This window comes from Amaranthus tricolor, chromosome 1, assembly GCF_026212465.1.
Source record: "Amaranthus tricolor cultivar Red isolate AtriRed21 chromosome 1, ASM2621246v1, whole genome shotgun sequence".
Taxonomy (NCBI): Eukaryota; Viridiplantae; Streptophyta; class Magnoliopsida; order Caryophyllales; family Amaranthaceae; genus Amaranthus; species Amaranthus tricolor.
In genome coordinates, this window is record NC_080047.1 from 4,725,161 (window position 1) to 4,752,880 (window position 27,720).

Genomic DNA, 27,720 nt, shown 5'->3' on the forward strand with positions numbered 1-27,720 from the left:
ACTATTTTGATTTAGTGTATTTGTTGATATAAAATTTTAATTTTAAATATTTTTAAGTAAAAATTATTAAGAATAATCTTTACTTTTTACATTTTTCTGTGAATAACTCTTACTTTTGATTATTTATGAATAATCCGAACTTTTCACCTTATTTGCTCACAGCACCCCCGATGAAAATGTGACCGGCTACAGCAGATGATAGAGTCGTTTCTAACATGTTATCTTCTTATTGCTGTCATCTTCACCCTCCTTCTTACTTCTATTCTCCATTGTTAAACCCAAATTTAGGAGAGAGAAAATTCAGTTCATTCCTTAATATTTAAAAATAACATATTTGGGGATTACATTCGAAAATTAAATAGAAATTCGCACATTTAAAATAGCAGAAATTCGCACATTTAATTAGAAATTCGCAAATAATAATACCGAAACCTCCAAGAGAATAGCAGCTTACCATTTTTATGAAGAACAACAATAAAAACAACCGTATTAAACCTCCCTTATTTGAATTTGGGGTGAAATGATGAACCCTAAAATTGAAAAAATGTAAATTGGGGGTTTTAGGATAAATTCTACAATTCTGGAGGTGAAATGAATTGGGATGTAATTCAAATTGGCATGAAATTCAATGTTGAAGAAGGTTATTTTGGTGAAGACATTAAATTCAGCTTTTCAACCTGCTGTAGCCGGTCATAATTTTGGTGGGAGTTCTGTGAGTAACTAAGATGAAAAGTTTTAATTTTTCATGAATAATCAGAAGTAGAGATTATTCATAGGAAAACGTAAAAAGTAGGGGTTATTCTCTACAATTTTTCTTATCTCTAATTGTGTTTGGCTTAAAATTATTAAAAGTTGGTATGATGAAATTTACATTAATACGAATCAAACAAAATCTCATTTGACTAAGTTTTAATTTATAGATTAAGAACAAACACATATTTAAAGTGATTAATGAATAGTATTCAGAACCCAAATTGGACTATAATAGTGAATATGAGAAAGTATTAAATAGGAATAATAGTAATGATTTATTTTGTAAATTTTTATAAAAAAAATTGATTATTTATAGTGTAAATTTTTCATTACCATCTCTTCAAATTAAATACATTAAATTGAATTTTGTACATGAAAATAAAAATAATTAAAATATAATATGCATGATTATTAAACTTATAAGGATAATTTCCCCTTAAAATTTATGCATGATTATTACCATTCCTTGATCGCATGTAAATTCAGTGACAAAGACAATAAATCTCCAACTTCAAAAGTTTAGATCTTAGATCAACAATTGCTACCAACTTATTTATATTCTTTTTATTTTATTAATCGATGAAGTCTTTAAATTCTATGTTTTTTAGTTTCTTCACATTATTAATTAATTTTATCGACACAATAGTATTTTTTAAGTAGTTCACATTTTTAAGGTTTTTTAGTTTCAATCAATTTACTACATATATAAATTTTGACTTTTTAAAAATTCAGGATTGTCCGTTGTTTTTTTTAATTTTTTAGTTTTTTAAAAAATTAAAAGCAAGAAAAAGTGATTAATTTTTTAGTTGTCAACTTTTAAAATCATTTTGTTAACAATAACTTAACTACTTTTTTATTTATATAAAAAATATATTACGATTTTGATAAAGGAGATTATTAGATTTTTGAAAGAATAATTATCATAAAAATAGTTCTTGGGATGTATTTTTTTATCTTTCCCATTGCAGAAACTTCTCTTAATCTCGAGTTGGGGGACTTTTTTGACCGCGCTCTCTTTTATGGGTATAAGTTATCGCCGTCCTTCCCTTCTCGGACCCTGACCATAGATTTCTATGAGCGGGATACACTGGGTATGATGATGATGATGACGATGACAAATCATGGGATGTAATAAACCGAATCTACACCTAATAATTAGGGTCGAGTAAAACTTTTTGATGATTCAATTTGATGATTCGATATTAGGATACTTGATTCGAAATTCCAGTTCAAATCAAATATCCAAATTGAAAATACGAATATCCAATACCATGTTTGTTTCATTTGGGTATTCAAATATCGTTTATTTTTTGTATATTTGATGATATAAGCACAAAGTTGTAGTTTTAAAAAATTATTTTAACCAAATTTGGATGTCGAATTTCGAGTACGCGATTAAAAATTTTCAACTTTCATCGAATGTTAAATATCCAATCCAAACATGGTTGGATATTGGATATCAGAGTGGGTCGAATATCAAATACTAAAAATTACAATTTTCAGATATCAGTTATGTGGTTCAATCGTTTGTTTTGAATTTGATATCCAATCACTTGTTTCGGATTTGATATTTGACTTTGGTCACCCATACTAATTGTTGGCCCATCATTATTTATCAGCAAGTCTTGTATGCATTGTTATTAAAATTACAATTTTGATTTACGATTTTACGATTTTAAAGCAAGTGAGCATTCGAATCGTAAGTTGATAGAATCTTACGATTCTAATAAAAATAAAATATGTAGAGATAGAATCATAGCACGATTCTATGATTTAACGATTCGATTCTAGAAATTATTCTTAATTTATTTTTAATTTTTTGTTAATTTTTCTTATGTAACATCTTTCATTAATTTTCTTACCATTTAACGATACATCATCATAATTTTTAAAAAATAAATTTTTTTCATTAGTATGAAGATTTGAACTAATTATTAAATAATTTTCTATTCTTTAAAATAAAATAAATGAAACTTTGTTAATAAACTTAAACTTTATTTTGAGATGAATAATTATAACTAGATGGAAAATTTATGTTTATTGTAGAATCTTATGATCCTACGATTCGATTCTATATGTCAGAATGATTTCAAATAGAATTCCGATTTTAACAATTTTTCTTGTATGAGATCGTCTCATCGTGAGACGGATCCATACAAAATCTTCATCAATAAAAACAACACAAAAGAACAATGAAATCTGAATTCACACTTGCACAGGAAGTAGTTTTTTCTAGCCTATCTTGTATGAGACCGTCTCATCGTGAGACGGATCAATACGTCTCATATAAAAGGCCAATCAGTAAAAAAACATACAAAAAACAATAAAATCTAAATTCACACTTGTATAAGAAACAATTTTTGTAAAATATAGTTTGGCCTGACTCAATTAAAAAAATATCACGGTGATTTTCTAATTGATTACTCTAAGATTGTAAATGATCACTTTAAAATTATAAGGGATCACATTAAGAATATAAAAAGTGATTATTTTAAAATTGTAAATTAAGTGATCATTTTAAAATGATAAATGTATTTTGGATCAATCGAGTAAAAATAATTTCACCATAAGTTTGTTTGATTTGAAAATTTGTGTAAATAAAATTTATTTGTTTTTACCGTACAAATAAAAACCCATAACACTATCACAAATTCTTGGGAGAGACCATCTCTAATTAAGCCGGTCCATTATATATTTTTTTAAATATTATAAGTAGGTTTAAGAATGATGTAAGTAGACATTAAAGATATTGAAAGTAGACATTAAAAATACGATAAGTAAGCACTAAGGATACTGTAAGTTGACATTAAGAATACAAGTAAGCATCAATTTTTAACGGGCTGGGCTTGACATACGTCTCTCAAAAAGACGGTCTCTTAGCTGACTATCACAAAAATGAGGCCTGGTCGTTTGAGTTTAATTTTTGTCCCGGCTGGTCTTGGACGAGACAACCTCATAATGAGACCGTCAATTTGGGCCAACTCAAGTCGCACGTGTAACAACCTGGGCATTTTTTTTCATTTTCTGGGCATTTTTCAATTTTGATCTTAGGTTTTAATTTTGACCTTAAAGGTATCAATTTTCAAAATTAATACCTGTAAAGTCAAAATTGATAAATGCCCAAAAAATTAAAATATTGTTACACTTACGAATTAAGCTGGTCCAAATTGACGGTCTCATAATAAGACCGTCTCATCCAAGTTATTGTGTTTTGGTCCAACAAAGGAAGAGAAAAGTCCAACGGAAAAGGCCCAATAAAATGGGATTTCAGCCCATTTATAAATACAACCATTTTTTGGAGTCGGTTTAACCGATTAAACATAAAAACACCAAAACAAAACCAACATCATCCCTTTTCGCCTTACCTACCAACCAGAAAACCCCAGCCACCTATTCTCTCCTCCATTGAAGAGATATTAAAATAAAGCTTCAATTTTCTATAACAATGGCGTCGCTTTGTATATCTGTTTCCACTACTGTTGCTGTATCCTCGGTTCGCCCATTAAATTCCACCTCAAATGTATCTACTTCTTCGTCTTTCAGTGGTTTCGGAAACCAGATTAGTTTCAGAAGCTTTCTCTCTCCTCTTTCTTGTACCCATCATTTTTGCTCGGTGACTTCAAGAGATCGTCGTTCTCAGATTGTTTGTATGGCTCCTGAAGAGGAGAAGATGACTCGTCGTTCTCCTCTCGATTTCCCTATCGTATGTTTATCTCTCATTCTCTTTTTATATGCTAGATTTGTGAGTAACTTTGTAGTTTAGTTCTCGAATTTTAGGGTTTAGGTTTCCAATCAAAATTTTCTTGAACTGATTAATTTGCTGTAATGATTGGATTTCTGCATTTTTATTCATCGATTAATCTATTCGCGTTTTGCTGTTGTACAAGCGTTCAAGTTTTGAAGAATCATTATCTCTGCAATGTTCAGGCAATTAGTTATTTTTGGTTCGAGGAAGTTGATTAAATTCTTAGTTTGAGAGCATTTGATACTGCAATTGTTTTTATTGAACAAGTTCTGAATGATTTTTGAATTATCTTCCTAATACTATGTTTGGATGAGAGCAAATGGAGTGAAGGGAAGGGTAGAAAAATAGAGGGATGGTAGCAAATGGAGTGAATTAGAGGGGAGAACTCGTCAACTCAGTTTACATTTTGTACAAAACAAATCCTTCAAATATGAAAAGATTTTGAAGGCAAATGCATCAATATCCCGTTCCCTTCCCTCCCGATCCTTTCCTTTCTCTTCCCTCTCCATCCCTAGGTGATGTTTACCTGTTGTTTATGGAGTTCTGTTAATGTGTAGAAATAGAAGTTGTTTTACATGAACACTTCATATCCTGGCGTTGAACACATCTTCATATTAATAATCTTTTCAAGATGATTGGAGTGTCAGTTTGACAGTTGAAGTATTGCGTTAGAATTCCACTCTCTGTTGATGTATCAACTGTTGAGTGTTTGACACATGTACGTAAGGCAAGATGTAGGGTTGAAGTAAAATAAAGTAGAACAATTACTCTGTCACTCTAGGTAGGATGACTATGAGCTGTTCAAAGAGTGGTTTGTGGATAAATTTGTAGGTCAAGCGGTAAAGCTAGGTATTCTTGGTGGGTGGCGTGGAGGATTATTTTGTGCTTTGAAGAGGATTTTAACTCTTCGAGACTTTTTATTTGAGTATTTTAACTTTTTTTTGAATATTTGGAATATGTATGAAGTATCCATATGTAATTTTTCTGAAAATAAACACAATATGAACAAATTGAAAACATAATAAAATTTGTTATTTTCATTTTACTTTTAAAAACTTTTGACCCATGTCGGCCATATTTTTTTAGGGATAGATGGGGTGTATTTAGTGTATCATTTTTTTGGTCTTAGTTTATCATGTCTTGTTTGTGGTTGAGGGCTGAGGCAGGGTAAGGGGACCTGGTGCTTCTATACTATTATATTTTTTTCAAGCCAAATAAATATAGCATATATTAATTCTTTGGACCGGAACTTTTTGAACATCTGCGTGAGATATAAGGGGTTTTATGAGATGGGATGGACAATGATCTTTTGAGCAGTGGAAAGAAATATTTGATTTTGGCCTGCTCTATATGCTCTCATGCCAGCAGAAATAGCTGTTGAACGTCTTGACTTGATTAGTTGACCTTCTTGATCAGTGATACATTTTTTTTCTTTTTCTTTATTTGAATGTGCTTGGACAGTGGACTGGTCGTTATTACAGGTTGAGCACAACTTGGATTCACTGGTCTATGAGGTTGATGAATAAGGAATCCTGCAAAGGTATTAGTGTAGTGCAGTTTTGAGCTAGGTAGTCAAATTTTTTATTTTGAGAGGTGGATAATTTGCATTCTTTATGGTTTTGTGAGGATGTGGGTGGACTAAGTGGGTAGTCGAATACTCGAATTCTTAATTTTAAATGTGGGCCTCAGTGCTCAGCCATGAGGCCCAAGCTAAGCTGGTTTTTTCCAATTTTTTACCATTGATGCTTTGAGTCTCTTATTGTGTATTGAAGAGTGAGGCACTTGTGCCCCTCACACAGTTAAAATCTAAGGCTTAGTCACATATATGTTGATCTTTTTTGCTGGCATACGCTGTGGATAGACAGTTGTTATTGAGATTTAAGAGTGCCGAGCACAAATTGATTATGAGGCGAACGAGGGTGTAAATCTGATTATTGAGTATGGAGTCATTTCTAAACAGCTATTACTTTGTGCATTTCTCAATTTATATCCTCTTGCAATTAGAATTTTTTCAGTGAAATTGGTTGTGAGATGTATCTCCTCCATACTTGAATACATAGCATAGTCGGTGTTGAACACTGGAAATAAATGTGCTGATCCTCCAAGTATATTTGATTTCAAATAAATATTTCAGTTTCGGGACACCACTGTGTTTAGCTGCCCTGTTGAACAGAAAGCTTATCAATTGGTTTTGGTGCGTGTGCTAGACACAGTTATGTGTCCAAGGATTAACATTCATGACAGCATTTTTTGCTGTGTACAACTCGTAAGATTGAATATCATGTCTAATAATACAATAACATACTGTTGCTTGGCAGGAGTGGGAGAGGCCCAAGCCAGGGAGAAGACCAGATATATTTCCTCAATTCAGTCCAATGAAAACTCCATTACCACCACCTATGCCTGCTGATCCACCTGAGGAAGACGAAGAAGAGGAAGAAAAAAAGGAAGAGGAAGAAGATCCCGAGAAGGAAGAGCAAGATAACCCGGATAAACAGCAATGAGGAATGGGTGACGTGGTTAAGGCTGCAATTAACTGTAATGCTGTATCCTCAGTAGCTGGTGATCATACAAATTGCTTCATGACAACCTCATAGTTGCTGCAAATATCAGAGCTAGGGCTGCTATCCAAATGCAACCTAATGGTGTTCATCATGGGAGTTTCTGACATAGATACGTCGAGTTCCTGTGAAGCTTGAGTGTTTTCGTGGTAGGTATCATATCCTAATTTTGTAGTATTAAGGAAAATTTTATAGGTTATGTGATGTCGCCCAACGATGGTATTGTTTTCATTGTAAGTTGCCCTTTCTTTATGATGGAATCATATTTAAAGAGTAAGCTCTTGCTGGTTGCTAGTTTGATGATTTATGATAATATACGAAATTTAAGGCTTTTGTAAGCAGGATAGCTTGGTTGGAATAATCGACTTTGGTTTCTGGATAGGTTTCCCAGATTGCTGCTTCCGAAGGATTTGTGAATTTGCATACATCAGGAATCCACGCTATCCCTTTCAATTTTTAAGTGTCCGAAGCCTAGAGTTGATATTTGATGTTAATTGTTAATTCATAGCGAAATACTCCAAAATAAGAGTTTATTTTTGAAAACGTAGTTAATAATTAATACTAGTATCACATTGATACCAAAATTATTCTACAACATCGGGGGTTGGCAAATGTCATTTTTAGTTGGCTTATTTGACTAGTTAGAAGTATTGATTTCTAATCTAGCTAGATGTGCCGACTGTTTAAGGAGATATTTGTTGAATTATGTATTGTTTTTGGCTCTTTATTAGAGGAAAAAGTAGGTTAACTAGCCAAATGTCAATGAGACTCAAGTTCGTTTTCATTCTGGATAAAAACTATTTACAAATTAAGTTTTTTTTTGGGCTTTTGACTAATTAACAAGCTAAAGTTAATTAAAAAGCTAATCTAAATTCACTTACCAAATAAGAGCAAATGAATGAGAAAAAAGATTTTTTGTTGTAGACTACATTGTTGAGGGGGATGATTCTTGATTCATGTGCAACAGAATGCAATTAAGAGTTTTTTTTTATTGGACAAGTTGGAGTGATATTTAGTTTGTCCGTCATTATTAGAAATAATTTAAAAAGGAGTGAGATGTACTAAAATAATGTTAAATGAGCCGTGGTGAAGGAAGTATTTAATTCTTGTACACCTTAAGAAGCAGACTTAATGAATTTTTCTTTATACCTCCTATGTTGGAAGTATATCATTTATATTACTCCAGCTTATGCACTATTATTGTCCCACATGATTTTGTGATATTATTCATCGATCACTCTTAATTTGTATTTTATTTCTAATATATAAGTTAAAACATAGTCAAGTGAAATTTTGTTTGATTCTTTTCAATTTAACTCTTATTAGAATTAATATTTCATAATTTTTAATTAAACGCAATTTGATACATTTGCGATTAAATATGTACATTGGCAAACGTGTAAAAATAAAATGGGACTATGACAGTGAATAAGAGGGAGTATAAAGAAATGTGATTAGAAGAATCAATAAGATTCTACTTAATTATATTTTATTCTTACACACTAGTCGTGAAATATATATAAAATAAGTTTGAATGATGAATAGTCTCAAATCTCAATAACTGAATGTAGAAAGTATGTGTTTTTGGTATAGAGGGATAGCTTCTCTTCTTTAAATGATGAGATAAAAAAACAAGTAGATAGGGGATACATATATAGACATGATAAAGGAGAAAATGAGTTTGTGAATGAAAATAATGAGAGAATGTTGGACTATAGCCAAAAACTATAGTCAAGTCAAGGAGATGCAAGTAAATGGAATGACGAATGTATGTCAAATTAAAAGGGGCATAAGTATTATCTTACAGTGGCACTGTTCTCGTGCTGATGTCGAGATCTAATTTGTTATCTTGCAATTAACTCACTGATGTCTCAATACCTTGAATGGCACAATTCCGTTTCAACTTGTCGATTTCAATTTGGTTGTATATTCAATGAGTGGTACAACAATTTGGTCGGAAGAATGCTCGACAATTTGATTCGAAGAGTGCTCGTGTTCGATGATGAATGTTTTGCAAACATTGACTTGTGGGTTTCCCAACAGTCATATCATTCAACCTTAATATTCTGCTTAATACTAGCATTCATGGAGGACAAGATGGAAAGAGAAGGCCTAACTGTATGGTAAGCTCGACAGCATCATCATCATCACTGGATTAGCCAGAATGGCGGCATTATAGAGTTTTACAATCGACTGAGGGTATATAGCTTAATAGAGGTACATAGCTTACTACATTTCTGATAATTCAAAGTATAGCTTGTTATACGCGTAAAAACTTACCCTATGTATACACGCCTTTAGGGTTTTACGAGCAAGCAAGATAACAGTTCGTACCACAAATATATCATGCTGTCTGTCAGTCTGTTACTTAAATTGCACTTCATGTGGTCGTCTTAAATCACAATTTTTATGTTAACGAAAAGTGAGCTGCAGCCTGCCACATATTATTGCCATATTATTCCTAGAAATCTCATCAAACATGCCTGAAAAAACATCTTGGGCAAGGCAGTAGTAGCTATACAAAATCCCCAAGATTTTGATGGAAGTTTTTTCCCAATGACCCCAAACTAACACAAGGTATGTTCGGAATCTCAATTTAATCCCATAGAAAAAAGGTAGTTCCAATATGGGCATAATAACCTTCAGTTGTAGCATCTCTAAAACAAAATTGGGGATATGATAAGACCCAATGGTGGTAGGAAAGCCTAAATGAGAACATTGGATATCATAAACATACAGTCTAGACAAGCTGTCGGGGCAAGAAATGTTCATGAAGAGTTAACACAACCATAATTCAAATGCTGACCAAGCTAGTATTCTTCTTAAATTATTAGTTTTACATGAAGAAAACCACCAACTATAACAGTTGAACAAGCATATAACACAAACCAAATCAAGGAGTCGTCACATAAAAACTTATCACACAATACAATATTGTATTTGGTTTCGAGGAGTCATCATTTCTTTCCGCTCTTCTTCAGTCCAGAACCTCCAAATTGTCCCTTCTGCTGTGCCTTGGCCCTGAGTTCTTTGAGTGCCTGCTCAACAGAAGATCAAATCAGACAATTAACCCTCACAAGTCACAATTTAGAGGAATATAACAATTTAAACATCTGAAGTAACACTCACCTTCTCCTCTTCCTTCTTCCTTTGAAGCATGGCCTTATCATCCTGCATCACACACATAACATTACGTAAGTTTCCAATATAAAAAAAGATCAATCTTCACAAACTGATTAGCAATAAACTGATTAGCAATACAAAAGATAAAGGTCCACGCACATCAAATATCGCAAGAAGAAACACACCACATCATTCTTTAAAAAACTAATTTAATTGTTAGAATTAGAGGAATATTTAATGTAAATAGAACAAACAGATCATCTTGTAACAAATAAGAAAAACAAAATAATAAGCTCTCTAGGAAGAAAATATCAGCGTGAGGTCGTTTGGCAAACAGGGGAAACTTAAATGACAAAAGTAGTTTGTACTTCGTTATGTTAGACAGAAAACTAAAGGCCACAAGTACCATTTTGAAGCAGCAAACTTATGTGTCTTTGAAACCAACATGGTAATTCGACTAAAGATTTCAACAACTCTAAAAAATAACTCGAACAGTTGGTTGTTTGTACGGGTCAATTAGATAATTGAACTATTGACTCCTTACATGACACTCGTATAACAGAGTCACTACACTACACAGCAACAACAATGTCAAAGTCTTAATCCCAAAAGGCCAGGCTCGAGTGGTGGTAGAACATAGTCGCTACACTGTACTACATCCAGTGCTCAAACTTAATTAGAAGATTCAACTACATTCAGGTGTAACAAATAAGATCTACAACTAACAGATTCTTTAAAGAAACATCACAAAATAGATACCTGATATAATTTAATATACGAAAAATTGACAAGAACAATCTAAACTATAGCTTGTATACATACTACAATAATCTCAATTATTTGTAATCTAAACACCAAAAACCTATTGAAACGAACTAATTTTGTTTTGTGTCTTATATAAATGTTAATTTTTTTCCTATTTTTCAGAAGATGGACACCCCATTAGAAAGGGGGGATAGATTGAATCAAAAGTGTGACAGATGAACATAAAAAAGAGCAAAAAGATAAAATTAGTTCTCAAGCTAGCTCAAAAACAAAAATTTCTAGTTAAGAGAAATAAAATCACTAAAGAATCAAATCTCAAACAATCCCTCAACAAAATCCACCACAAAATTTCAGATCCAAAAATTTATCAAAGAATAATACCTCATCCAACTCAACTTTTTCCTTCTTAGGTTGCTTCAAAGGTTTGGCCTTTCCACCTGCGAAATATTAGGTTAAATTTGTCAGCTTCGAACAATTATTAAAGATCGATTCAAATGAATATCCAAAACAGTAGATGAAGGAATAGGAAAAACCTTGCTTGGAAGACATGGTTGGTGTTGTCTAGGGTTAGGGTTTGGTATAGTTGGTGAATTTGAGATTGAAAAGGGAAAATTGTGCAGAAGAGAGAGTTCCTACTCCCTAGTCCTTATAGCAAGTATGAACCCTTTCTCAAACTTTATTCCCTAAACAAAAAAAGAAAAAGATGCGGTAGCACCACCAATCCACCATATATAGTGGCTGACGCGGCACCCACAATATATACGGAAGCACTAACAATAAAAATATTGTTTAATAAATGATTTTTATAGAGTGTTTGGTAATTGTTCGTTAATTGTTTGTTTTTTGAGTTAGGTTCTTGATTAATTTTAAGTTAATTGGTTAAATCAATTGTTATTTGGTAAAAATTAAGTATTTGTTGTTGGTTATTTATTTATTAAAGGAAGAGTGGACTAACATGTCAAAAGCTTATAAAAAATCTAATAAGTTAGCTTTTTATTTTAGCTTAAAAGTCAACTATTCAACTCGCTAAAAAAAATCCATTTATCAAATGCATATTTTGACGTCTTGAGCAACCAAATAACCAAAAGCCAAAAATCAATTTTAAAAATATTTTTACCAAACAACCTTAACTAGCATTTCAAGCCAAAATTAAAAAACAATTATTAGTAGCTTTTTTTTATTGACTTTTGGCTTTTTAAATTTACACTTTTTCTAATAAACAACCAATAGTCAACAATAATTTTAACTATACATCTCTTTAACAATTGGCTCAAATATTTATTTTATCGGACAATACTTTCAGCTAGTCAAACTAGCCAACAGTTTCAATTAATAATTCTAGTTAACAGTCATATATCAAACAGACTCAGATAAATCTATCATTTAAGTCAATGTAATGCTTTTTTTTTTTTTTTTTTTTTTTTACTATAAACAAACCAACATCTCTTTAGTTGCCTTTCTTACCCTAGTGTTCAGTTGCTTTTCACTTGCTCCTTCTTGTCCTTTTTACTTAACGGTTTTATTATATTACTTCAGCTCCAATTTTGTCTAATGTTGTTTTCTCACATGATGTTTAGCTCTTCAGGCAATGATATCACTCATATTTATCTCTATGTAGGGCTCTCACTTTTTTGAGATAAAATTGATCGCATTTCCTTAACGCTCTCATTCAAGTGAGTACGAGTATAAATTACCTGTCATTTTCTCTCGTTCAAACTTTGTTTTCTCATGGAATATTGATTTAATGATAATGATTACATTCATCACAAATCTCTATATAGGAAATTCATTATAACAAATTAGTAATACTTTAAAAATTCCAGAAGTTTATGTCGATAAACCATCTCAACCAAAAGCTTAAGCTGATGATTGAAGTCCTAGGATATGTTATATACTCTAACACGCCCCCTCATACGAGAGCCCATTGGGCTCGAAGTGTGGATGCAGTACAACCCCTTCTCAGTCCTAGCGTAAAATATTTCACTTTGAATGAGGGATGATTGAGATTCAAACCCGTGACCTTTTGTCACGTTGGCTTCTGATACCATGTCAAAAAACCATCTCAACCAAAAGCTTAAACTGATGATTAAGGCCCCAAGACATATTATATACTCTAACAGTTTAAGTACTAACAAAAAATATAAGTTTCACAACATGATCTATGTAGGATTAGTATTCGCATAAATATAAAATTGGAGAACCGCTGTTTTTGTTCAAGTTGATTAATAAAATTGGTGAATAGTTGATGGACATGACTCATGTGTTGTTAGTGTGCCTCGAACACGGGATCTAGATGCCAAGAACGTCGCGTCTCGTGACCATATGCACGGCTCGCGAGTTAAAAGCAGAAAGTTTCTGTTTTGTGTTTTTAGTCAAGTCGCGGCCTGCTTACGGCTCGCGACCTACTTTGCGATTTTTGCGGATCTTGTTTTTTCGTGAGTTTTTGACGGTTACCTTTATTTGTAGCCGGTTATTTGTGAATACTTTGATGCCCAAGTATCTTTTACGAAGGGTTTACTATATAAACACCCTCTTATTAGTGCTAGGGTTAATGATTCACAAATTGAGAGAGATCACAAGAGAGCCATTATAATTTGTGAGTGTGATTGTAATTCATCTTGTAAATTCTTTGCGATCATAGTGAAATTATTTGATCTCGGTGCTGGTGGACGTAGCTATCACATTGATAGTGAACCACGTTAAATCTTTTGTTATTTTCTTATTGTGTTTGTTGGAATTTTATTGCTTCATTATTGTTCATCGACCTTGCTTCCGCTGTCACACAACATCATGAGTATCAGAATGGTACAGGTTTTATTTACTTCATATCCACCCACTCTATATCCATTTATATATATTTAATCTCTCAATTTGTATAAATCGTAAATAATTTTAGACTCAGATCAAGATCCTAGACCTATCATACTCTTAGGAGTTGGGTTTGGCTCCAAAATTTTCAAACACTATGAATTTGAATACAATAAAAAAATAGGATCTAAATCCATATTTAGCTAGAATCAACCCGTAATTATCTCTACTTGTATATGACTTTATATAATAAGTTTGAATGCAACTACATAAGCTTAAAGATCAAACAAAAACGATTAAAAAGTAATCAAAAGGTAAATGTGAGATTTATAAAGTTTAATTTTAGTATTTCTTTGTTATTTTGCTCTTGCTTTGATTCAAAAGCAACACACACAAAACTTATGGGGTGTTTGATAAATATTTTTTAAAAATTTTCTTATTGATTTTGAACTTTTAATTTATCGGTTGGTAAAGAGTTATTCTTGTATGAGACCGTTTCATTGTGACATAAATTTATACAAAAAATCTAAATTAATAAATACGTGTTTAATATTCAAACTGTTAATTTTAACAATTGGAATATTAAAATACTCATTTTTAAAACGTTTACAATAACGTGTCTAACATTAAACAATTAAAAATAAGTATTTAAGTAAAAACATAGATGTTTTAATTAGTTTCATCGACTATTTAACTCAATTTAAGATTTTTTCACGATGAGACAATTTTAAATTAGAATTCGTGATATGATAAACTAGTATTTTCACTTTCTCATTGACTTTAAACCTATTAACCAACTTTTTATCTAATAAAACCGTCAACACCCAACAACCTATACCTTATTTTTAAGGTTAACAAAACATCCAATACTTTAAGCTCAACCAAGACAACTAAGGGTGTGTTTGGTTGGTGATTTTTATTGGTATGGAATGGTATGACAACCCATTCCAATGTTTGGTTTTGTAATTTTACATTGGGATCTCATACCCAAATGGATTCTCATACCATTCCATTCCCTAAAATCCCATACCCTCCTACCCCCAAAGTTTCAAACTCCATTCCCCCCATATACAAACCCTAATTCAAAATCCCTGAAATTCACTTCCCTGTTCTTCAATCTTCCTCCGCCTCCTCTGAAATTCACTTCTCTTTCAACCTTCGGTTCTTCGGTTCTCTGTTCTCACCGGTGGCCTCCTGCTCCCGCTGTTCTTCGCTTTCCCTTTGTTTGTTTTTCCTTCTTCATTAAACGGTTAAACCCCCTCTTGCTCTCTTCATCTTTCCTTCCACCCACACAAAGAACCAGCCACCATAGTCAACCGCGGCTGCCGACCACCAGCTGAACGCCACCAGCCAGCTCAGCATACCGCTACCCCTCCACCGCAGGCAGCAGCAGTGCCCAACAGCCGCAGGGGCCTCTCTACGCGCGCCTCTTCTATCTTTTCCCCATTTGTATGAGCTCCTCCTTGTTAAATTAATGCTTTAATAATTAAGTTTTAGATAAATACATAAATTTTAGTTTAATATAATTTAAATCTTGATATTGGTATGGATAAGTGTTAGAATGGTGAATTGAATATGAATAAGTTAGATTTTGTATTAGAGATGAAAATAAAGATAGTATGTACTACTTTAATCCATTCCATAATTGAACCAAACAGTGTGAATTGATTGAATATCTATTACAGGATTGAACCAAACAGTTTTAGTCTGGTATGGGGTTCTGAATCCATACCATCCTGGTATGAGGTTCCATACCATTTCAATCCTGCTCACTAAACCAAACGGACCCTAAAAGGCTCTAACAGAATATGAAGATGCTTGATAAATTAGGCATTGACTGTTAATTATTTATTAGAGTAACAATGGATCAACAGGCGAAAAGCAAAAAAAATAATTTCAATAGATTTTTATTGTGGCTTAAAAGCCAAGTTTTCCACTAACTTAAAATCATTTACTAAACAACTTTTCAACCTTGATTAACAATAAACTAAAAGTTAAAAATTATATATAAAAAAAAAGCATCCAAAAGCTATTTGCTTATTCGATAGTACCTTACCCTTAAAGCACCATCATTCATGAGGATATATATATCCTTTCCTATTTTCTCTCTCCTTTCCTACACTTGACACATCATTTTCTCTTTCCTCCACATCACTTCCCACTATCTCCATCCTTTTACTTATCCTTTCCCTCAAAATTTCCCAACATCCATGAGTATCCTTTCCCACTTTCTCTCTCCTACTTACATATACCCCACCATTTATTCCCTTTTCAAATTATATATATATTTTTTTTGAGGGGAATTAATAAACTTAATTATTATTATTATTGGTGTACATGTTGTTAATAATAATTAATATGTAGATCATTCTATTAATTAGACACATTAATTAAACGAGACGAATTCTAAAACATAAAATTCATTGATTAACAACATGAAATACAAAGATTAAACGACACGAATAAAAAATATGTTACCCATTGCACTGTTTCTTTCCTCTTTTCAGTATTTTTTTTGGCTTCTTGTACAACTTGTGCTCGTGGGCCGAGGAGCCTTCTCCTTTCCATGGAAAGGAATACCCAATTCCTTTTTCTAACGGGATCCTCAAACTTATTTTTACATTGTTATTCATCAAGATAAGTACAAGATAAGGGAGCTAAAAGGAGAGTAGTCCTCAACAATGTTGGTGCTCTTACCCTACCATACCCTCGTTTTGCAAAGGCTTCCATTCTCTCCCTGCTACTCTTCACTTCTTAGATCTCTTCCCTTCACTAAACCCTAGAATACCTGTTCACTGTTGGTCAAATAGGTTTCTGTTCAAAGAAATAGATTCAAGAGGACTTTTGTTCAAGAATTACATTCAGTTTTGATATATTCAAGGTTTGTTTGGATAAATTATGTTTGGTTTTTTTCATTGAGTACGTGAATTTTGGTTAGTGAGAGACATTTTCTTCTTTGACTACCTGAAACTTTGTTATAAATTTTGGTTAGTGAGAGACATTTTCTTCTTTGACTACCTGAAACTTTGTTATATGTTCCCGTGTAGAAATGTGCAATGTCCTGTTTGTACTTGATGTAATTCATCCCAATCAACTGTGTATTCTTTTTTTGGCCTATCTTTTGTTATATAGATTTGAATGTGTATCCTGCTTTTTTTGCTTTTTAACTTGTTTTAGATGCTTACAATTGGGGAGTTTCGTGGCTAGTAGAGTTCTCTCAAATCCTTTGTATCGTTACTGCTGGGGTTTGTCATGTAATTGGAAAATTACTGGTTCGTTTTAGATGAAATTCGAAAATTAGGGATTTACTATGTAATTTGTATCCAGCTCTATGGTGGATTGTTTTAGATGCAATTCAAAATTAGGTGTTAATTCAAAGTAACGGGTTTGTTTTATTTCCTTTTTAGCAAATACAAATAGGCATTTCTTGTCTTGTTCTGTCAGTGGTGGACAAGCAAGATCTCTTCCCTTAATATCTTCTTCAATTTATTGGAACATATTGGAAAATTATTGTGGATTGTATCAATGATATATTTGCGGAGACCCCTTCAGCCTTAGCATGTTAATATAGGTCTCTTTCAAAATGTTGGAATACCTAAGGGCTAAGATATGGGTTTCATAGCACTATGCTTTGTTTGCTAATGAGGATTGGGTGTCAAAATAATGAGGATTAAGTGGCTGAGCATTAGCAAAGTGGGAAAGCAAATACATAGGAGAGTGAGATTACTAGGTGAAGATGAATGGATTGGTCACGCATACTACTTGGAGTGTGTGGCACTATATTCGATTCGATTATAAATGACGAGTACTGGATATTGGGTATTGTTTGCTATAGTCAAAGGAAAATCAAAATCTAATGGGTATTGTTTGTATGCAGTAAATTTTATTTATATTTTTCTTTTTTCACAGGTAAAAAATATCCAATATATTATCTGTTTATATTGACTAATCACCTGCAAATTGCAATTCCATTTTATGAATTAGATCTAGCTGTGTGATATGAATATTTGATTTCTTGTGTGTCTCACTTGGAATAACTGATGTGCAGAGCGTCTGCTTGCTTTTATATAGGATGGAGAAATCCCAACTTTCTAGGAACCTCTCATGACTTTGGCTTTTCACTCTTTCTGGTAAACTATCCATAGTCTTCCCCGTTTTCATATTTCCTTTTATTTTTACTTGAGGAATTGCTTTATACCTGGCTCTTCATCCTTTCTCTGAGTTGATTGCTGATATCCTTTCCATGATGATTTAGACCCGAAAGATGTCAGTTTATCTGAACTTTGGTTGGTTTCTGTATATTTAATAGGACTTTGGGTGGTCTTTTCATTGAATAATTTTTTGCCTAGACATTTTCCTTTTTGCTTGGTTTGTGAGCTTGGTTGTCAACATTGTGTGCATTGATGGATGATTTTGGAGTTACTACTGAATGATGTATCAAAATTTCGATTTCTCCAGTTTTCAAGTCTGATTATTTGCTGACTTGACCGTTGCTGTTGTCTTTTAACACACGATTATTATGTATGTTGTCAGTATTGCGCCTTGGTGGGTAATTGTGGACCTATACCTGTTAAATAATTAAATTTAAGCTCTCTAGTGTGCTCGGTAACTTCTGTTTTACAACAATCGTACTATACTTATGAAACAATTTTACTGTAGTTGTAAAATTAAAATGCAAAAAAGGAGTATCAAACTGATTGGAGAATAAGAAGTTATTTCTATGTATTCAGTAAACTAGTGTGCTGAGTAATAAGCAATAAGTGATCTCTTGAAGCATTCTTACTTGATAAGATAACCTTTAAATTGTGTACTAAATAAGGATCTATTGTATTTCAAATGAAATATTGATATTCTAGTACAATATATGAAATATCTAAGAAGTTTTTTCGCATTGTCCCCAAATTTGCACTTCTATTCATGGGACGTTCCAAAATTAATTTTACACTTCTTTTTTTGTATTGTGAATGTATTTCTCTGTTGCCTTCCAATAATTTTGTTCTTTGTTTTCTAGCCATTTTGAATATTTCTATACATACCCCATGTCATTAAGTACTAGTAACATATATGCTTGGCATGAACAACAAGAAACAGGGAAAGTTCCGCCAAATACCCCAATTTTCCCTTTAGATCTGTGATAAGTTGGTTCTCAATCATTTAACTTTCCCATAAGAAAAGGGGCTTTATTGTCATTTAATTATAAATTTTTGCCAAAAATAGAGTTTTGACTAATTAGAACTTTTCCAAAGGGAATATATTGCAAGTTTTAAATGACAATATATATTACAACTTTGCCAAATATATGCATGAAGTATCAAATTGTATTTTGGGATGAAGGCACGCTCTGCCTTGGCTGCTGTCCTATAATACATGCTTCATATGTTGATTGCCACTAACAGTTTATAACGTGGACTTTCAGGAATCACGTGCGGAAGTTTACAAACAAGCTTCATTTAACTCAAAGGTAATTAATTTCTATCCCAGTTTGATTAGTTACATATGTCTAAATACAAGTTGCGGTGTTGTGGAAGTTTATAATCTTCATCTTTGTGGGTTATCATTTAGTCATCAATGTGTTTTTTTATTGGTCTTTGAAATATGGGTGACTTTTTATGTGTTTATTCCTCAATATGTGTTTCATGTAATGGCTTCTTTTTTCCCCAAAAATTTTTTTATATCAATACTAGTGTTCATCTGTAATGGATAGCCATTAGTAAAGGTAAGAAAAGAAGAGAATGGAGAAAACTAAGACGACATTGAAATTAGTAAATGAAAGAGAAAACTATTAAAAGATGTAAGATATACACATATATTTACACACACACATATATGTTTAGTCAACCTCTGTCTACTTTGATGTGGGAATACATGTGAGTTATTTTCCAACATCACCATGAGCCTAACTTTGGTCTAGAATTTTGTGAATACTCAATAAGGGACATGAGTTCATATCAAGTTCAGCAGCTCTAATTGCTCTTTCATTGAGAATAGCAACAAAAACAAACTTGAGTTCTCATCTAATTTCTCATGGAGACTTCTTCAACTTCAGTAGGAAGTTCACTCTTATTAGTCTACTTTAACTTTCATCCAGTTTTTAGTGATCACAACATAACTTGAAGCTGGGTTTATTAACAAATGAGCAGGAAATAAAGATGATATGACTAATTAGTCAAGAAAGTCTTAACATCTTTATTTTAAGCTCCAAGGGCTTTATGAATAGAAGGGACTTGGGAGGGAAAGAGCATAATTTAAGAGAAAAGTTCCAGAAAAAAATTAATTTTCTTACAACCTTATCCAGTCACCGAAAAGCACTCAATCAATTGCAAGAAATTACTTATATTTACACCAAAAATAAAAAGTCTCAAATCTTTGAAACCCAAAATCAAGATTTAGGTTAAATATGAAAAGTACTTGACAGCCATGTCAGACATTGCCAATGGTCTGTTGTGGTTTGCCGATCAAGGTTAGTTCACCTCTCCTTATGTATATTTGCTTTCCTTCTCTGTCTTCAATCTTCTTTTTTGTTTTGAGATTTGCTTCTCATAGAAGTATCAGACTGTATGTTATATGGGTATAATAGTACACGTTTGACAAACGATAGCCTTTATTTTCTGACTTTTACCTACTCTTTCACGTGACAAGTTGACAATTCACTTTCGTATTCTTTTGTTTAAACTTTTGTCATTTCAAAATTTGATGTTACTCCTATTATACTCTTATATGGTAATTAGTAGGCCCACTATATCATATGGAAAGGCACATAATATATTTAGGTAGAATAATGGATCTATTTATGCTAAATTTTTTTCTACATTCTTCATGCATTTTAAAATTTGATATTGTTTTTCTAAAAAATAAAAAATAAATCCAAAAATAAATGTGCGCCTCGTATACATAAGCCCGTGCCTTTGCTTTGCGCTTTGCATCTAGGCTTCAGGGACTATTTGCACCTTGGTACTGCTCACGCTTTTTAAAACTAAGGCAAGAGTAGGCATATCAAAGAAGGTACCACTGATGGACACTGAGGTAGAAGAGCGTGGATTGTGATTAGCTCTAAGTCTCCAACTTGACGGCTGAATACTTTTGCTATGGCCCTTTTTACATCAGTTAATTTATATAACTTTTTTTTGTTTATGGTTTTTGTTTAGTTTGAATTTTGAAACTTGGTTTTGAGCAGAGGAATCTCGAGTATGATGGTTTAGAAGGAAGAAGATTTCAAAATTTGTTTGAAGGGCTAGGTAGAATTTTTCAGATGTTGGAATTGGAAATAAGAAAGTGAAATAGGCTGATATGGTGGCCGTGAGAAAGGGTTAATAAAAAAATGGGGTATGAATATTTGGGGTGGATCTCATATGGTCCAAAGTTTTGAAGGATATGGGATGATGAGAGAAATATTAATGCAATAAGGGTGTTCTACCATATTCGAAAATCTCAAAAGGACTCCACTGCTGGCTTTCCTTTGCTTTATCTTCCGTTCCTCTTCTTAGTCCTTACACATAGTGCAAAAATGAGGCCATGTTCGCGATTGCGGTAACCAGTGTCACATGATTCGCTAATTTCCTTATGAATCGCGAATCGAAAAAAGCGATTTCTGGTCGATTTTAGGCTATTTTCGAACCATTTTGAGCGAATCGTAAATTCAAAAGGCGAACTAACTAGCGAATTATGTTTCACTGGCGGTAATGAAACAACAATGCGGTAATGAGATTGATGTGCTTATCGTAACGCCTAAGTACCGGTGTAAAGCATGAGATATCCTTTAATACGTCCCAAAGCACGGGTTTGTGCACCTTTACAATGCGAGAAATATCGGTTCATTTGAAATAAGCTAAGGTTCATTATATCATTACTAATATATTTTCTGTTTATTTTGGTGAACTTTTTTTGTTAGATTCTATTGTTGCCCTTGTGATTCTATTGTAGTTTCCTGAATTTTATATCTTTGACTTCCATTGTCGGAAAATAATACTGTCTTTATCTTTCTTGTCAAAGATGAGAACATATATAAAGTTTCTTATCCATTATATGGAATCGTTATTTTTGTATATAAATTTATTTTCAATAACTTTTACTAAGTTTTTCCATCATATATTGGGAGAATTAATGCTGCGATTATGACCTTTAGAAACAAAATGAGTTTAATGTGCTGTTTTTTTCTCTTCTCAACTTGAAATATTAATATATAGGGCAAGCACATTTCTTATATGTATTCCTGTTTGTTCTTTCTATCATAGTTCTTTATTGTCTTATCTGTTTTTGAACAGTTTCTGCAACATTTCTTCAAACAACATGGCAGATGGTGGTAAAAGTTTTGCAAGGAGGGACCGTCTCCTTGAGATTGAGTCAAAGGTTCAGGGTTGGTGGAACGAGCATGATGTTTTTGTATCTGAGCCGGGACAGAAGCCACCAGGTGATGGAGAAAAGTTTTTTGGAAACTTTCCATTCCCATACATGAATGGATATCTGCATCTTGGACATGCATTTTCACTGTCCAAGGTAGAATTTGCAGCAGCTTACCATAGACTGAGAGGAGCCAATGTGCTCTTTCCCTTTGGTTTCCACTGCACTGGCATGCCTATCAAGGCTGCTGCTGATAAACTTGCCAGAGAAATTCAGCTGTATGGAAATCCACCTGTGTTTCCTTCTGCAGTGGAGGAAGAAGTTTGTCAGCCTTCAGAACAAGAGAATGTAAATGCTGGCTCACAGCTTCCTGTTGAGAAGTTTAAGGGAAAGAAGTCCAAAGTTGCTGCTAAAACTGGAAGACAGCTTTACCAGTGGGAGATTATGCGCAGTTTTGGCCTTTCAGATCAAGAAATTTCGCAGTTTCAGGATCCATATAAATGGCTGACATATTTTCCACCTTTAGCAGTTGAAGATTTAAAAGCCTTTGGCTTGGGTGTTGACTGGAGGCGCTCTTTTGTGACTACAGATATCAATCCCTACTTCGATTTGTTTGTGAGGTGGCAAATGAGGAAGCTCAAAGCAGCCGGTAAGATTGTGAAAGACAAAAGATACACAATCTTCTCTCCTCTGGATGGACAACCATGTGCAGACCATGACAGGGCTTCAGGAGAAGGGGTCCAACCTCAAGAATACACCATAATCAAGATGGAAGTCATTTCACCGTTTCCTGCAAAATTGAGTGCTTTAGAGGGCAGGAAAGTATTTTTGGCTGCTGCAACATTGAGACCTGAGACCATGTATGGCCAAACAAATGCTTGGGTGTTGCCAGAAGGAAAATATGGTGCTTTTGAAATTAATGAGACTGATGTTTTTATTGTTACCGAGAGAGCAGCCCTTAACCTTGCATATCAAAACTACTCAAGGATCCATGAGAAGCCAACTTGCTTGGTTGAGCTTACTGGTTATGACTTAATTGGTTTACCTCTGAAGTCTCCGCTTGCTCAAAATGAAATCATTTACACTCTCCCCATGCTAACTATCTTGACAGATAAAGGTACTGGGGTAGTTACAAGTGTCCCTAGTGATGCTCCTGATGATTATGTGGCTCTTCATGACTTGAAGTCAAAACCAGCTCTGCGGGCAAAATTTGGTGTGAAGGACGAATGGGTTCTTCCCTTTGAGATCATTCCCATTATTAATATCCCTGATTTTGGAGATAAGCCTGCTGAGAAAGTCTGCTCTGATTTGAAAATCAAAAGCCAAAATGAGAAAGACAAGCTTGCTGAAGCTAAGCGATTAACTTATTTGAAGGGTTTCACTGAAGGAACAATGCTTGTTGGTGAGTTTGCTGGGGAAAAGGTCCAGGATGCCAAGCCAAAAGTCAGAAGTAAGCTGTTGGAAGCAGGTGAAGCGATTGTGTATAGTGAGCCTGAAAAAAAGGTCATGTCTAGATCAGGCGATGAATGTGTTGTGGCTCTAACAGACCAGTGGTATATCACTTATGGTGAGCCTGAATGGAAAAAACTTGCTAAGGAGTGCTTGGATACAATGAATTGCTACTCCGATGAGACACGCCATGGTTTTGAGCACACCTTGAGCTGGCTTAATCAGTGGGCCTGCTCAAGGTCGTTTGGCCTAGGGACCCGCATTCCTTGGGATGAGCAATATCTAGTGGAGTCCCTTTCTGATTCTACCATATACATGGCTTATTATACTGTTGCTCATTTCCTGCAAAATGGAGACATGTATGCATCCCATGCTGGTTCCATAAAGCCAGAACAACTTAGTGATGAAGTTTGGGACTTTTTATTTTGTGGTGGTTCATATCCTCAGTCGTCAGATATTGATCCAAATGTGCTTAACCAGATGAAGCAAGAATTTGAATACTGGTATCCTTTTGATCTTCGGGTGTCTGGCAAGGACCTTATCCAGAACCACTTGACATTCAGCATTTATAATCACACTGCAATTATGGACAAACGCCACTGGCCCCGTGGGTTTAGATGTAATGGACACATTTTGTTGAATGCTGAGAAGATGTCCAAGTCCACCGGGAACTTCAGGACTTTACGAGAAGCTATTGAAGAATTCTCTGCTGATGCAACACGTTTTGCTCTGGCTGATGCTGGTGATGGAGTAGATGATGCAAATTTCGTGTTTGAAACTGCAAATGCAGCAATTCTCCGTCTTACAAAAGAGATTTCATGGATGGAAGAAGTTCTTGCTGCAGATTCTGCACTGAGATTGGGTGCGCCATCTACATATGCTGATCGGGTGTTTGAAAATGAAATCAATTTAGCAATAAAGCTGACTGAGCAAAGCTACCAGAACTACATGTTCCGAGAAGCTCTGAAAACAGGATTTTATGACTTGCAAGCTGCTAGGGATGAATATAGGTTTTCTTGTGGGGCTGGTGGCATGAACAGGGCTTTGGTACAACGTTTTATGGACATTCAGACACGGCTAATTACACCGATTTGCCCTCATTATGGAGACTATGTTTGGAAGGAGCTGTTGAAAAAGGATGGGTTTGCAATAAAAGCTGGGTGGCCTGTTGCTGATGCACCTGATTTAACCCTCAAGAGTGCAAACAAATATTTACAAGATTCAATAGTGCTGATGAGAAAGCTACTCCAAAAGCAAATTCTGGGTTCCAAGAAGGGTAACAAAAAAGGAGCCCCTGTTCAACAGCTTACAGAGGACAAGCACTTGATTGGCTTGATTTATGTCAATGATAGATATGATGGATGGAAGGAAGATTGCTTGAAGATACTCCAAAGCAAATATAACTCTGAAAACAACACCTTTGCACCAGACAGCGAAATAATGGAAGCACTGCAGAAAAGTGAACTAGGAAAGGCTACCAATTTCAAACAAATCCAGAAGCTGTGTATGCCATTCTTGAGGTTCAAGAAGGACGAGACGCTTTCTCTGGGTCCGCATGCCTTGGAGTTGAAACTTCCTTTTGGTGAGATAGAAGTCCTTTTGGAGAACCTTGACTTGATCAAGAGGCAGCTTGCACTCGAGCATGTAGAGATCTTGTCTTTTCAAGATGATGAAGCTGTTGCCAAGGCTGGACCTTTAATGTCAGTCCTCCGACAAAACCCTCCATCCCCTGGTAATCCTACTGCCATCTTTTTGTCAAGATGATGAAGACTAGACTGAATTTTCTGTGCTTTTGATTTATTTATGAATTTTGTTGTGCTAGGCTAGTATAATAAACTCTTGAAATCACCGTTCGTTTGCATATTCTTTTGTTAAAGAAATTTAAATTAAATGTTTTATCTGGAGTTTTTGTGAACTACAATTCCTTTTCTGCTTCTTATTATTATCCTTCATGGAGAGGTTTTATTGGAGTTTGAGGTTTTTGGGATTTGCATTGTTCAAGTGAGAATAAAAGAGTTATTCCTGTTGAAATTCTCCTGAGAAAAGAAAGGTGCTGAGTTGCAGTGGTGAAGTTGATTGTCTGGTTCAGTTTTTCTCCTTCAGTGCAACAATATGGAAATTAGGTCATTTGGTTATTGATTATTCTCTTCAATTCAAAAACCCTTAATTTGAGTTGTGGTTGGTAACCTTAATAAAATGGGTGGGTGAATAAGACAAAATAAGTGATACGAAAAATATAAGAGAAATGTCACTCTTAGTAGCAAATAACAAAAGGCATTGAAATGGAGAGTAAAGCTTTACTAGTTAAGCCTCCCATGTGGCCAATTCCCATTTATGTTGACAAGTTATTCGTAGTTGACCTTCTAGTTACTGTCAATTCCCAGTGAATTTATGATTGTAACTAGAAGGTCAATGCCTATTCACTAGAACTAGAATAAATGGAAAAAAAAACTGTTATTATTCGCAGTTTAAAAAATCGAGGCTAGGACCGTGAAAATCGATTTGCAATAGGAGCATGGCTCTAAATTTACACTTCCACTTCTCCATTGAACACGATATATAAACAAAGAAAAGCCGAAGAGTAAAGCACATCTGATCCATGTTGCGTGAAGAGAAAACCAAACGAAGATTTAAATCCCCAAAATCAGCAAGCAAGTATATGGCAAGAAAAGGGTTATAGCGTTTGCCAAAGTTGAACGCAACAATGATTTCCCGACATTCCCTCTCATTGTACCTATGAAACAGAGTCATCAACTCGGTATCCCGTATAAGTTAGGATTTGGAGGAGGTAGTGCACATATCATACTCGTTTCCCTTCTAATGCGTACTCAATTCATTCTAAAAGATAGTTTCCTGTAAAGATAAGGAGGAGTGGCGTACAACGTGCTTGGGAAGACACCTATAGGCCACAGCTTACAACGCACATTAAAACTATAACTGAGCTATAACAGTAAAAGTAAACTAGAGACAAAAAAAGAAAAGTATGTACTGAATAAAACTGTGGAACAAAAGGAAACCTACGGAACAGATTACACAATCAAAAATATTACAGTGATTAGTTTAGCACATGCATCTCAAAAAATTGATAATAAAATGAAAAAAGTAATTGTGTTGATGTAGATAATCAACTCGGATTAATCTTTGGACATTCAAGTGGCGAGGAAGAAGATCACTGTAATATAGCAAAGTCGTCATGGCTGCCATCGGATCATCAACAAATGAGCACACCAACCTCATTACTGACTTCAACACCATTAAAGACACCACACACTGCATGCATTTATACGTTAAGATTATATTATATACACTTACTTTTGCGTACGAGGTGTTAAATACGAGAAGTGAAAATGAAATAATAAGACAATACTAAGAGGTTTATTTTTTGTGTACCTTGACTTGGTCGGATTCATATTTTTTACTTTCTAAAGTGTTATCGGAGTAGTGTGAAAAATTGACAAAAAAAAAATAAATAGATAAAAAATAAATGTGTCATTGAGATAAAACTGATTTTATAAAATAGATCATAATATTAAAAATAGATTAAATTTTAAAGTGTAGCAAATAAAAAAAAGAAATTAAAATTACCCACAATAAAAAATAACAAATTTAAGATCCATACAACTTGCTCGCTCCTATAAAAGAAAAAATAATCGTGATAAAAATTTATTACAACAAAAAGAAATATACTTTCATGAGACAAGATAAATTACATACCATGGCTAAGGGCTCTAATAAACTCGAGCTAATTAATATTTATAAGATTAAGAAGCTATAGATTGCTTAATTACATCACTTAGCATCCTCAAAGCATGAATTTAACTACTATTCAAACCTAACATTCCTCCATGCATGCAATTTTTATCCTAACTAATTAATTTATGTTTGAGTTTGAGTTTTAACTGGCTAGGGAATAGGAATGATTAGAGAATCAAAGTTTATCTTAATTAAAGAGCAAATATTACTTTTTAGAAAAAATTTTAAATTCGATTGTCACTTAATTTTGATTCTTCTCATTCCGTAGTAATTCTTGTATACATAATATTAATATATATATATATATATATATATATATATATATATATATATATATATATATATATTTATATATATATTTATATAACTAAAAAAAAATATATAATTATATATATTCTTTATTTTCAAAATTTGAGAGATTAGTTG

At 33.6% G+C, this 27,720-nt stretch overlaps 2 protein-coding genes and 1 long non-coding RNA gene across 6 annotated transcripts; 2 read left to right on the forward strand and 1 right to left on the reverse strand.

Annotated features, from left to right (window-relative positions):
* Window positions 1-4,013: 4,013 nt before the first annotated feature.
* LOC130813999 (uncharacterized) lies at window positions 4,014-7,459 on the forward strand. Its single transcript, XM_057679968.1, has 2 exons — window positions 4,014-4,456; window positions 6,817-7,459. Exons 1-2 carry the CDS (start codon window positions 4,199-4,201, stop codon window positions 7,000-7,002), a joined length of 444 nt encoding a protein of 147 aa, XP_057535951.1. The 5' UTR covers window positions 4,014-4,198; the 3' UTR covers window positions 7,003-7,459.
* A 2,390-nt stretch (window positions 7,460-9,849) lies between these two features.
* Window positions 9,850-11,706, reverse strand: LOC130814008 (uncharacterized). Its single transcript, XR_009042272.1, has 4 exons — window positions 11,481-11,706; window positions 11,329-11,384; window positions 10,189-10,230; window positions 9,850-10,097 (listed from the first exon to the last, which is right to left on the reverse strand). It is a non-coding gene; the product is annotated as an uncharacterized LOC130814008 (long non-coding RNA).
* A 4,660-nt stretch (window positions 11,707-16,366) lies between these two features.
* On the forward strand, window positions 16,367-25,456 carry LOC130814014 (leucine--tRNA ligase, cytoplasmic-like). Of its 4 annotated transcripts, none has more exons than XM_057679986.1 (4): window positions 16,367-16,636; window positions 17,804-17,885; window positions 19,172-19,216; window positions 22,017-25,456. In XM_057679986.1, exons 2-4 carry the CDS (start codon window positions 17,860-17,862, stop codon window positions 25,303-25,305), a joined length of 3,360 nt encoding a protein of 1,119 aa, XP_057535969.1. In that variant the 5' UTR covers window positions 16,367-16,636; window positions 17,804-17,859; the 3' UTR covers window positions 25,306-25,456. The 4 variants fall into 4 exon arrangements, with proteins under 4 accessions (XP_057535969.1, XP_057535986.1, XP_057535995.1 ...); XM_057680003.1 differs by having other exon boundaries at window positions 16,429-16,636; window positions 17,827-17,885; XM_057680012.1 differs by lacking the exon at window positions 16,367-16,636 and adding an exon at window positions 16,697-17,664.
* The last annotated feature ends 2,264 nt before the right edge of the window (window positions 25,457-27,720 follow it).